Raw genomic sequence first — 13,933 nt, forward strand, 5'->3', positions numbered from 1 at the left:
GGAGCTTTTCAGAAGTTTTTAGGTCCTGAGGTAATTCTGTACTCAGCTGTGGCTACGGTTGCAGATATTTGTGAACTTTCTCGATTTGCTTTCATATGCGGTTCGGGTCACACCATGAGCAAATATTGTATTTTCATCTGTAATATGGATGAATGTGACAGCTGTTGCTAGGCACATTTTCTCATTTTTCATCGCAACAGTCGCTGGCTATGTAGGTGTTTCATGTCTTGTCAACACACTGGTGACCTTCTCCATCTACATTCTTCTTCTCTGGCATCACAGAATCAGTTGCTGGGCAACAGAGGTGCACTGTGCCTCTCTAAACAATGCTAGACTTCATTCAGTCCCCAAAACCACACTGATTCTTACACTAGCCGATGAAAATGAAACTTTTTGCTCTGCCCACCCCTCCCATCCTCCTACCTCTGAAAGAGAGGAAGAGAGAGGGCTTCCTGCTCCAGAGCAGTGAAAGTCTCCTTTCTGTCCCCCCGGTATGTGCTAAAAGGGGTCTGTGACATTAAAGCCCATTCATGTGCTGTAAGAGTGTAGCTCTCAGATTGGGTATCCTGCTCTGTGAATCAGTAGTATGGAAGAATCTTCCATGAATGGACAGATTTTCTATTTAAACACATTTAAAATATGTATTTTAGAATGTAATTTATTCCTGACAACTTAATTTTCTATTGTAACAATATAAATGTCTTTACTGTGACTTTTGATCAATTCAGTACGTCTTTGCTGAATAAAATGAATATTTCTTACCAAACATTTTTAAGTTGCATTATAATTTAACAAACATGAATTAACAATTAACAATCATGGTATATCGTACAAAATAATAATATAAACAGATTAATAAATTCTGTAACCTTATTGGTTATTGCCATTGCCTTAAAGTGACAAATCAAGTGCACTTTTGTAATAATGTAAAAAAAGACACTGTTTTGATTAAATAAGTTTATTTTGATCAGTTACATATAGGTGTATATCCCTGTGGGAGCATCACAGTAAACGTCCTAGATAATTTTCCTTATAATCACACTTGCTCTAAAAAATAAAATCACCTTTTAATTTCTGCTTGACATCAGAAATAGGTTAATCTTTACAGAATTCTTGTATGACAAGAAAATGTGCAATCTGAAATACTCAACTCTCACGATTCAGCAATTAAAATGATCTCATAAAACTGCTCATTAGCAATAGTGTTTTGTCAATAAAATGAACTTGGCCTTTCAAATATTAAGCCAGTCGTTCATCTGATCAAGATCACCGTGAGCGTTGCCTTTCAACAAACAAATAAACAATAGTCATATAATCATTGATAGCACATAAAATAACTGAAAAGCTAGTAGCCAGGCAGTGAATGGGTAATAATCCCTCAAAGCTAGCACTTACAAAATGCCAGTGTAGAACTATTGAATTAGACAGTAAAAGAAAACCCCCTGATCAGCACATTATTCACAAACCCAGTTGCTTGTGCAAAATAAATCAGGTAAAATATCAGTTCATTGGTCTAATAAACATGTTGATACACAATACATGTACTTTTGTATAAGTATAAATCATGCTCTGTGTGAATCAGTAAAATAATTGGCTCCTGTGAAAACACAGTTCTCTGAGATGAACAACTGAGAGATTCTTCAAATGGTGACGAGGAGGCGTTTTTTAAACAAAAATAAAGCAAAAACGGAACTGTACATAATATCTATGACATTTTTCCCTTATTCCAACTTATCAGCAAGGGTAGCAAATAAACAATTCAAAAACGTAATAAATACATTGCATCAAAGCAGTTTACAATATATTAAAATTGCTGCATAATATAGTTTATCTTTATAGTGTTTATATATAAAACTCATATTTGTAAAAGAAAGAAAATGACATCTGTAAAAGAATAATAATATTAATACAAAAGCTTCATTAAGATCAATTGGCATGTGTAAACACATTGGATTGGACAGAATCACATTCAAAGGCTTTTCACCTGGCAGGACTGGAAAATAGGGACTGTAATTTCACATGATACATTACGTCAGACCTTCAAAACACAGATCGGCTTTTTCCACATCAATCTATTGGCAAGGTGCTTTTTTCAAGATGGGGAAAAAGCCTTCTCTTTGAGAACAGATTTGCATTTGAACGGCTTCAGACGCAGACACATTTGGTAACACCAGGTTGCAAAAAAGTGACAGTGGTGAGTGTGTGCGCTCTGAGAAATTCTTGCTAAATATGAAGATATACAAATTATTGCCACTGTCAAAGCTTTCACGTTTGGTAATGATGAAATCTTCTTTTAAATTGCATATATTACAAACTATAATCTGAAGCGAAACCACACAGGCCAATAAGAGAGAAGAATAATATTTTCTGCAGTTTTACCCTCCAACTTTATCTCTTCATATCCATGACTATTCATTGAAAAGCAAAGTGCTTTTCTTAGTGTATGCAACATATTCAAATATTTGTTTTGTGCTAAAAAAAAAAAAATTCACAGACTCCACAGAAAAACAATCCAGACTTAGCTTCACCTCTGAGTTAAAATTCCCTTTTTGAAACGGATGGATTGCAGTGTAGGTAATTAACTTGGCTGCGATACAACATCATCCTTTCTGTCTCTTCTTTTCCAGTAAAGGGATATATAAAACCAAATGAGCAAGGTAAACCAACATACAAAGACTTTCATCTTTTATAGACTGAGCCTGTGAATCTTATCCGCAGTTAAAATGAAGGTTTGCCTGTCTGGGTGGATAACCCGGCACTGCGGAAGGAATTCCTCGCTAGAAAACTCTAAACAAGTGACGATAACCTTGGCTTTGTTCACTTGTTAACGTTTTTCAGTATTTCTGCTCTCCTCTTGTACATACTACGCGATTCATCCTGGCAGACTGTTCGGTAAAGTTCAGTATGAAAGCATTTACATGTTGTTTCTTCATTATAAAAAGATAATATTTACAATCCAGTGTCCCTTTCAGCTGTAGTTTATGAAGTCCCTCCAGTTTCATTTGTAAAAACACACAGTCAGAGCAAGAAGAGAAAAGATAATGATCGATTTCAATGGTCTCGGGTGTCATGCATGACTGCATGATTTCACTGGCACTGCGTTAAAATGGTAAGTGCTAAGAAAAAGAATGGAAAAATACATTTAATAATAAGCAAAGAAAAAGATGTTCATGAAAGAAAAGTGACCAGGGACCAGACCTGTGCCTCTGCCGGATTTCTTAAGGCAGGGCTCACCGTGTAGTTTGTTTTTGTTGGGTATTTGATATGATCTGAGTGATTCCTTCAGTTCTGTATTTACAGGATTTTGGCGTATTGGCAAGTCCCTTATTGGCTGAGCATCACTGGTACTGGTCCCCATTAGGAATGTGATGCTATGGCACTTGGTGCAGATCGACAGGCAGCATGACAGAACAGGAGCGTGTGTCCGTGCTGTGTTCAGTAGTATGGCACTGAGCGCTCTAGCGCACCCTCTTCCAAACACCCATTAGAGCCCAAGTGGCTCTTTATATACATCATTAATAGCTGCACACCAGCTGCTGATTGGCTGACTTCTTGCCGGCTGAAGGTTTCCAAGGGCAAGCAAGGTGCGACTCGAATTCAGAACGGCCTTCACAGGATGAAACGAAAAAGCAGAGATGATATGATAGCGGTGATCCGAGAGTGTGTTGAGTGTGCGTATAGTGAGTTAGCTGCTAGTTTTATTCCTTCTGTTTTTTTTTCCTCCATTTGCCCATATTTTCATGCCATTGCAGCAGTCCCATCTCATTTGGTAACCTGAGGGAATGAAAAAGACAAAGACAGGTCAATCTCTGACTGTTTGTGTTGTTGAATAAAACTTGGAGCAATAACATCCTAGCCTCTGGCTTCCCAACAGGATGTTTCATTTTAATTATTATAACTCCGTACCCACTGAGCCATCTGTCTGGTGCTTCTGGTGAGGTAAACCAACCCCCATTTTTACACACACACTGCAACTAGAGCTAAGCTTCCCACAGCTGCCCCACTGACATCACAAGTCTGTCACAAACTTGACAATTAGTTTATTCAGTTTCATTTTAATATAAGAGATGCAGAGTACAGCAGCACTGTATAATGATATTTGGCTCATGCAACATAACTAAAAAGGTTTAATACTAGGGTATTATGCTCAGATAATCACATCAATGACGTTTATGGAGCATCCAGGATCATTATGCCACAAATAATCTGGCCTAGAAGCTCTTCTGCTATTAAACACACCATTGGTTTTTTTTTCATTGTGTGATAACACACACTCATACACTGAAAATTCAGTAATTATGGACTAATGCTGGATTTGGTCTTTTAAACCTGAGGTTTTTCAAGTTCATGGTTTTGAATTGTGTTTATGTTGATCTGTTTTTAGAAAAACATAGATATAGGCTTGTGAAAAAGTATTTTAAAGCAAGTGGTCATCACCTTGTGTAAACAAAATGTTGTGTTTTTACTATTTACAAATGGGGTTTATACATGAAAATGTAAACTTCCTTTGGATTTTAGGAAGGGGGACCTCAGCTTTCCCTTTTCATCTTTCATTTATTCTCTCTCATTGCTTTGGTTGCAAGCCCTTCCTGTCTGAAATCTTTGGCCCTAATCAAGGCTAATGTCAAAATAGCGATTTTTCTCGTACTCCCACTCCCACTGTCACATCACTGGCCTCCTCATAATTAATTTTCTAATATTGGGTGTGTGGGTGTCCGTCTGTTATGTAACTCTGCGGTTTCCTCTCCATTTTGTGCTTTGACCCCTATTGATCAGAGAGCTTTTCCCATTTATATAAGTGACTGAGGCAGTATGTCTTGCCATCACATGCTCATTTATGCTAATTTATATGCCTCTGACAGGCTAACCCTCAAGGCCATGGTTTACGCTTCATCCAGCCAGAGATATTTAATTGATTTCAAGTTAAACTCTAGTCAGATAAGCCTGTTAACCTAATAAAGAGTAGTAGAGTGAGAAGTTTTGCTAATTAGAAAGTGGTGGGAGCTGTAGAGGAGTAGGACAGCTAACTTGGGACAGACTGTCTGCAGAACAAAAATACATGACCACATTTAACGGTTACAATCCGCCCTCTCAGTCCAAATAGTTAGGGGACTAGTTATTTTTAGTGTACTGCTCCCACATAAATTGTCCTCCACCTAAAAAACTGGCAACCAGGGAAGCCTATTTCCTGATGTTGTTAGATGTTTTCTTTCTGTCTTTTGATGCTTTGCCATTCTTTTTGGGCATACAAAGTCATGGCAATTATACAAACAGGCTCATAACAGTGAGTGTGAGAGACTGATAAGAGAAAGAGGGGAAGGGGGCAGGAACAGAAGCTTGAAGACGAGCCAGATTTGAGATTATCAGATGATAAAATAACCTGCTCACTCAAAAAAAAACAAAAAAACTACTCAAAATATCTATAATGAAAAGGTGATGCCACTATGAGCCCAAAGTCTATTTTATTCTATTCTATTGTATTATGATGCACAAGGACTCCAATGTGTAAAACATTGGGTAAATAAGTTTGCAGCTCTGGAATTTCATAAAGGTGGTAGGTTATTATTTCTCCCCTTACAGTCCAGAATACCTTTTCATAAATAAGCTTGAAACATTGTATTTTCTATTTTTAAAAGGTCAACTGGATAACAGTTTATAACAGTGTTAGGGGGAAAAGTGGGGGGGCTTTTGTTGGTGAATTGCAGGAATTTGAGGTCTTACCTTAACTGTGGATGGCGGTCGGGAAAGCTGGTTTACTCTAGAGAAATAAAAGAAAACAAAAGAAAAAACAGGATAATGAGGAACAAAGTGTGTAGATACAGAATTTGTGCAACACATTTCATAATTGTACTTTCATAGATGTACACATCAGCAGGATCTCTTATTGGATGGGTTTTCAAACTGGGCTCCGTATAGTCCTTAATGTATTTTGTAGCGTTATGAAAGTAAAGATATTAATTAAATATGTTTAACACCAAATTTGATGTTATTTTGCCTGCTTTAAGCTGGTTGGAAATCTTGCGATTAATCACAATTATTTTTATAGCCCTGGTTTTAAACGGTAATTAATAAGAAAACTTTTTTTCCAGCTCACATAACATTACTTTTAATAGTGGGTAAAATACACTGTTAACTTAATACAAAGTAAACATTCTCCAGATAATATTTAAAAAATTGTATTGCCCAGTTTTTCATCTTTTCGGGTCCAAAAGTTTGATCACTAATTTACAAAGCAAATTCACATCAGCATTATTGAAATAAAACCATTTAGATGCAAAGCTCTGAGTAAAATGAGTTACAGCAGTGGTTTGATTCAGTGTAACCACAGGTGGTCAGGGTGGTGAAAGAAGTTGGTAAGGATCCAGATTTTAATGCGAGAAACATTAATTCTGTTTAGAAGCACCCAAGCACTCCTCATATTCACTGATGAGCATTTTCACTTCTTTCCTTTTTTTCCCTATGATAAGATGTTCTCTTGTCTTCTTGTAATTTCAGTCACTCTATTGGAAATCTCAATGGTGACACTTCACAGGCTGCTAGTGCTTTAACACACAGTTCACCGGATGCTTATATCTACAGTACATCCCAACGGACACCATGCCAACTGATGCCAGGCAGCAAAGGATATGAGACAAATACGTGCGTGTATTTCTGCGTGACTGCCTGGGTGCCCAGTGTTTTCCCCTGCGCTATAAACGGCTCCCTCATGGCCCAAAACAGCTTACAGCCTAGAAATAAAGTACTCTTCAAGCTCAATATATATTCCTCCGCTCCAGTGAACGCCTTTCATTTTGCAAGTTGTGTCCATAAATAGAGGAAGACAAAAAGAATGCTATATTCATGTAACAAGATATTTGCGAATAAAGAACTACTGGACCTAAAACAGCACAGTTAAAATTCTATTTTTAGACTGCATGATGACTCGTGATGATGCAATGCTTATGAAAAATTGTGAGACGGGTATTATGTAAGAGTATTTGTTGGAAATGTATAATTGAACAGGCTCATAACAGCTGGATATAAGTTTATTGTGTATGCTGCGTTCACAAATATAACTGCTTTAATCTGTAGCTGCTGCTTCTGGCATGCATGGCATAGCAGGTCATTACATAGCATAGCTGCAATTCTGTGGCTGCATAAAACCAGTGGTGTGGTAAAACTTCTGTATAAACTGCAACCGGAGCAAACTGCTTTGGAAAGATTTTGATTCTAAATTTAAAGGTCCTGTTCTTTGTCTTATACTAAAAGGTGGATTGGTTATCATGTTTATTCTAAATTTAAAGTTATTTTTTATCTTATACTAAATTTAAAAGTAAAGTATTTGTCATTATCCTAAATTTAAATTTGAGTTTTTGTTATATTTTATTTTACATTTGAAGTGAAGTTAATGTTAAAATATGTTCTCTCATCCCTTTTTAATGTATAGAGAAAACTAAGTTTATTTCCCTGAAAAATGCACTGTGGTTCTTTAAAAATATTGCTCTGACCAGCTTGGCATATCAACACTGGCTCCACCAATTGTGTGAGGGCTATCTGTTTATCTGACCAATAGAAGAAGTGGGAAGTGTTCAGGGAAACCTACTTGAAAATAGTCAGTTGTATTTTTAACAATTTTAAACCTAGTCACTGTATTTTTTTGTCAAGATTTATTCATGTTAGGATTGATTTATTTAAGACTTGTATCTGTAGTGCACTATTTGTATTCCACTGCTTATGATATATAGCAGGAAAAAGAACAATTTAATAATCCTGCTGAGTAGCTCCATGTGAAAAATGACTATACTGATTAAACTGCCTTTTGTAATAGATGGCGAGACGAGAAGAAAAGTCAACCTCCTGGGCTGTCTCTAAGACCTATCGTGGGAAGATCTTCCACAGTAATCCAACATACCACCCTGCCTAAAAATGTCCCCAAGCAGACAAGAAGGAAGTCATTTTCAGTGGCAACACACACAGGAAATCCACTTGATAAAAGGCGGCCGCAAAACAGAAAGTGAGTCGCAAAGTCCGGGTCTTTAAATGTTTGTCTTTACCTTTTAAGGCAATGAGATTTTCCATTACCAAACCGGCATATGTTTTAGATGAAGGTCTGTTTTAAAATGTCTATGTTTAAATATACATATATAGGACAAAGTATCTTACGATGGCTTATGTATGCCATGTTAAAATGAAATGACACGTCTGGGTAGCTTGAATAGCAAGAGACAACATTGAGGTTAACTTGAAGTTTATTTCGTCTCATGTCGTCATGAGTGTTACTAAATGCTACTTTCATTAAATTGCTTAGTTAGCTTGTCTCTGCCTAATGCTAGTCTACTGAAATACATTTATTTTGAAATATCTCCTATAATGATTAGTGATTTGAATATGGAAAGCTCTTGATCTATTAAAGGTCATCTGTAACCCACGTAAAGTGCCATTTTCCAATAGGCAGATCACTTCTGCAGAGTATCTTTGTTTGAGAATAGATCTAAATCTCTTTCCGTCTATCAATCTCGCTCATCCTCGCAGATTAACTATCTGCCTGAGGCTATTCACCAGGCACACAAAGATGGCCAAGGCTACCAAAATCACCATGGCAACTGGTATTCTCCGGATTGTCAGTGGAGGAAATGGGAAATGATAACCCCGTTTAGGAATGCACCTCAATGCCTTTAGAATAATGACTTAAAAGATTGGACTGAATTAGCACTCACTGTTTCTCCGCTTTGTCACGATCATCCAGGAAGAAAAGGGCGGTGGCCAGGAAGAACATCCCCCCCAAAACGATGACAAAGGGGCAGAGCATGAGGGCATAGCCCAAACTCAGGAACTGCCATAACGCTGATGTAGTGTAGCTCTTCTGCAGCGAGTCTGATATCTGCAGGAACACATAGAAACACAAACAAAAGAGCACTCATTAGCAAACAAAGGAAAAGTCTGCAGCGAGTCATCAGCGACATTAATGTAATAATTAACTTCCTGATACTGTCTTCAAGAGCTGCGCTGTTTTAATCAGTTTCTGGGTGAATGATTAATTATGCTAACTTGTCTTAAGCTATTGGTATCTGTTGAACAGCAAGTCAATATATCTATAAAAAGACAATAAACCTTAATTAAACTATTGATTAAATCAAGGAGGCATTTAGTTCAGTTTCAATTTTACAAACTGATTTAATTTTCTGCTGTGTGCTCCCTTAGCATTCACTCAGTCAGTAGTTAGCAACTGGTTCTTAATGTTAAAGACCACATGACGCATTTCATATGTGATATCAGCAGGGGATATTGTCATTCTAAACCGCATTTGATTGTACAAAAATAAAGTGTAGTGCAGGATGAGTAAGCAATATGTTTGTTCCGCTTTCCCGGAAGATCATTTTTAAATGCCTACGTCTGATAAAAATAAATTGTTAACTTCTAGGAGTACACTAAAGGCCACAAAACTCAAATCCTGATTTCATTCTTCACTATTTATAAAGGACCTGTGAATGAAAAAAAAGAGGATGTTTCCAGTGCTAATATGCAAAAATGCTTCATTCTGGCTATTCTAAAGTAGCATATTATTAGAAAATAAAGCAAAAGTTGTATATTTTAACATCAAGACACTAACAGCAGCATTAAAAATCCATTTAGAAGCACTGATATTCTCCTCAGAGTCCATCTAACTGACTTTAGCTTGGCTAATCCTTTATCAGCACTAGCATGTCTCAAGTCTCATGGGTTGGGAAGGAATGCTGACTCTAAAAGGTGGGAGAGTAGGTGCTGACAGTGAGGTCTGTGTGTCTTTGTACATATTTAACCATATTTTGGGGACAAATAGTTACCCAGAAGTGAGATAAATCTGACAAAACCTCCTTATGGGGATGTCCTTGTTTGTAAATAGAGGGTTATTTTAATTGTAATAATGCAGAAAGTTTTATGTTAGGGTTAGGTTATAATATCTGTAACTAGCTGTATATAAAAACAATAAAAGTCTACAGAATGCCCCTATTTAGACAGCTAAGCAAACTTGTGTGTTTGTGTGTGCGCGCAGACCACACTCCTGTATGTGTGTGTATGTGTCAGCCTTCATGATGCCAAACATGAACTATTTCTCCTGATTAAAATAGGGCTGAGGTTGAACATTTCTGGTGCGTGTCTAATGAGGTTTTTTGCAAAAAATGATGGTAGATTTCAGTTGATAGCCTATTTTTATAGATAATTACGCCACCCACTATGTCTGAGGGTATAGATTCACACAGGTACTCTGAATGTTTTTACATCAGTTAGAGTGAAATGGAGCATTACCAGGTATTTAGGAAACGTTATTCATTCACAGGTCTAGTGCACGCATTGTTCTTAGTTTTTAGAAGAATGTGTTGTCTGCCTGCCACATGTTCTTAAATTTCTTTCCAGTTGTCTTCAGTAAGCTGTTGGATGTCACTGCTCTCATAACAGCTTAATGTCTGGAAAAACTATAGTGTCACTGCCCTGTGTCAAAGTTCCTGTGGTTTTTCTCTAAAATCTCTTCTTTTTGTTATTCAGAGCTGGCTGATTTTTTGTGACAGAAGTACGTCACAGCCACCATCACACTAGCCTGCCAGACCTCCGGAGTGAAATTATCAAGTAACTGTTGATGCATGACTTGGTCCCACGTTCCTGGATTTGACAGGCCAGAATGTCACACACTTCCTCCGAAGAAGTAACAAAGCTACTATCTTAGAGGTAAAATCGAAGATCATTGTATTCCCAGAAAGCAACCGAGTCAGTCATGTGAACGAACCACAAATGAAACATCACAAAACATGTGGCAGAATTATAACCACACTGCCCAGCTGTCTGTCAGCGGGTAGGGCGTTTTGAACGGATGGAATGTGGTGAGTTGCTAACACTGCGACTTGAGTGAACTTGACCTCTGATCTTTGAGAAAATAGTAGTCAAACAGTTTAGTAAAGTGCTAGAAATGGCAAAATCATAGGATTGATTCCCAGAGAATGTACATTCACTCATCTAGCAGAAACTTTTATGCGATACAAAGTGAAAATGCATAAACTTCAAGGCCCGGTTTCACAGACAGGGTTTAGACTAAGCCAGGATTAGGCCATAGTTCAATTAGGACGTTTAAGTAATTTTTATAAACGTGCCTTAGGAAAAAACATTACTGGTGTGCATCTTGAGACAAAACAAAGGCACTGATATATTTTAAGATCAGTCACTGCAAGTTTCTTTCAGTTGAAACAGCTCAGGCTTAAATTTTAGTCTAGGACTAGGCTTAAGCCTTGTCTGTGAAACCGGGGGAAAAAGTTTAAACGTTTGGGATTTAAAGGAAATACTTTTAAGCATTAGGCATATTAAACTAATCAAAAGTGACATTCATAATTTTATATAAGATTTATATTTCGAATATATTCCGTGTTTTTGAACTTTTTTACTTTTATAATTACTAATTTTATAAAGTAATAATTGTATTACTTTATAATAATAATAGTGAATGGTTTTTAAACACCAAATCAACCTATTAAAATGCTTGAAATTCAGCTGTGCCACCACAAGCAGAAATATAATTTTAAATTATAATATCCCTCAATATTACTGTTTTACTGTATTTTGATCAAATAAATGCAGCCTTGGTGAGCATCTGACTTTTCAAAAACTATCTGCCAAATGCATAAATGTACATCTAGATTTAATAAGCTAGTCTATAAGCTGGGAAGGTGTTTACTACATATTCCCTTAATTGGATGTAGTATCTGAGAGAATAACTCATGATACAAACATCTAAAACTACACCTCAGCATAACAGCGCAGGTCAGATTCAACATCAAGCCATTAAATCATTAACTGTGCTCAAATACCACATGTCTAGCACATTCCAATTGGAAAAAGTGTATAAAATACAGGCAGATTAGACACACTTCTTCGCTTCATCTCTGTTCTTATGGCAGTGTATTGAAGTGCATGTGTGAAATAGATAAAGAATAAACACTGCAAATGCACTTTTGTTGCAAGAGGTTGAAGGTGATAATGGAATAAGGGAACAATGGGTCTGAACCCTGAGTCCTACATGACAGAGGGCTCTGAACCTGTCAAAAGCACGGACAGGAGTTACTGTTTTACTTGGATCAACTCCAGTGACTCCTGTTCGGAATGCCAGGAATGTCTACAGGAGTCGGAAGTCTAGGAAACACAGTGTGCTTTTTCCGGAGTTAAGAAGAATGATGAATGTATGCTGCACTGTGATCGGTTTGGCTTTGTTTCCTTAACATGAACAAGAGTGTAAATCGGAAAAGGGAACAGAGCCAGGGTCAGTGTACAAAATCATAGAGCACAATGTCACACGGCACAAGGCGGCATAGCTTATTGTTACACAGAAGTGTTGAAGAGACCGAAGGGAACACTTGTGGATGAATGTAGCCTTGAATGAGCTGGTGACTGGCATATATACAAACACAATCATGTCTCATGTGGAAAGGTTTTACTGGAAAGACACAAATCAGGAGGAGCAGGAAAACCTTCAGAGGGCTTTTGTGTAAATCTGCTATTGTGAACTAGAAAAGAAGCCATACATCTTTCTTGTGTAGCTCAAAATTTCTGACTTCCTCTTTCTAGCATTATGTTTTCTCTCTAAACTACTTGCATGTCAATAACCTGATTCTTCTCTATGGTTGTCTATTTAGTGTGCTCTGACTTGTGGGTATTGAAATATTGTTTGAAATCTGTTAGCTTGTATGTAACACCTTTCAGTGTTTTGTTTAGTCTTCATTTAGGTGGTTCAAACCTTAATTAGACTGACCAGACCCCCAAAACCACTCCAAGTACTCAATACTGAGCAGTTCCCTGACCTATGTGTGAGTCATTCTTACCAAGCCAATGAGGTACGGGCTCCCAGCATCACCTAGTAAATGCGAGGTGAAGCCCTGGAAGGCAACAGCAGTGGCTCTTCTGGTCGGTATGACAACATACTGGAGAGAGAAAAGAGGTGATATGAAAACAGCAGTGAGAATTTCACATTAAATCATAACTGGAAAACAAAAGTAACATGAGTGCTCGCTTAAGCAGCCGCTGTCAGAGCGCTTTACACTGACCGAAGCTGACTGGAGTTTAAGTATGCAGTAAGACTTCACGACAGCTTTTCTTGCTAAATCTTTCACTCTGCCTTACATGCACTCTCTGTTTACTGCTCTTAGTTCACTGGCTTCCTTCAGACAAAAACATTCGAACTGAAAATGTTATTTCGTTTTATTTTCCATGAGTGGCATTTCCATTAAGTGCAATCAAAGGCAGCAATTTTGTCTTGGGCCCCACCCAGGCTATACCAAAACTCATAGTCATGCATCCCACCATTCAAAATAAGAAACTAGCCTGAGAAGATGACCAGTTTTGTTACAGTTAAAGGCTTTAAAGTTTCCACTCGATGCAGCAGATAAATACAGGCTTTCAATACGAACCATTAAAATGTCTGCTGTAATGGCCCAGTTCAAAAAGAGCAGCGTCTCTCCGATGAAAATGCAGATCTGAGGAGAAAAAGAGAGGGAGAAAGAGAGTTAGGGGAGAAAAATAGAAGAAGAAAGGCCAATTATATTTCATTTCATCCTTTAAAATGAGAAGTATACATAAATACATACAGATAGCAGGGTTTGCAGTTGGTCAAAGGCTAAATTAACCCGGCTCATCTACTGAATCAAAAAACCCCAATAAATGTTGTGGAATATGAAAACGTGTCATTATACTGTGGTTGCGTTATATGCAATTTTTGATTTGAGGGCAACAGAACCATGTCTTACTCCAAACCATAAAAAAGAGACTAGTGGTTAGCATTATACAGTACTAGAGTGGAACCTAAAATGTCTGGCGGCTGAAAACGTGTTACATTTAACAAGTTATTTTAACAGACTCGCGCGATCCATGAGAACAGACTAACTGACTTAGGCATTCCCACACAAATTAACTGATATCCCTCAGTGTCTGGTCTGGA

The 13,933-nt window shown here is 37.4% G+C and overlaps 1 protein-coding gene across 2 annotated transcripts in view; it reads right to left on the minus strand.

The window, feature by feature from the left end:
• Window positions 1-945: 945 nt before the first annotated feature.
• LOC306871447 (sphingosine-1-phosphate transporter SPNS2) overlaps window positions 946-13,933 on the minus strand; it is a 72,944-nt gene continuing 59,956 nt past the window's right edge. For both annotated transcript variants that reach the window (XM_079419387.1, XM_079419388.1), the window contains exons 9-13: window positions 13,407-13,472; window positions 12,822-12,920; window positions 8,697-8,860; window positions 5,722-5,758; window positions 946-3,774 (exon numbers count right to left, since the gene is read on the minus strand). In XM_079419387.1, coding sequence (XP_079275513.1) covers window positions 3,763-3,774; window positions 5,722-5,758; window positions 8,697-8,860; window positions 12,822-12,920; window positions 13,407-13,472 — 378 coding nt within the window. In that variant the 3' untranslated portion in view covers window positions 946-3,762. The remainder of the gene's footprint in view (window positions 3,775-5,721; window positions 5,759-8,696; window positions 8,861-12,821; window positions 12,921-13,406; window positions 13,473-13,933) is intronic.

Source organism: Barbus barbus (genome assembly GCF_936440315.1).
Source record: "Barbus barbus genome assembly, chromosome: 6".
NCBI lineage: Eukaryota > Metazoa > Chordata > Actinopteri > Cypriniformes > Cyprinidae > Barbus > Barbus barbus.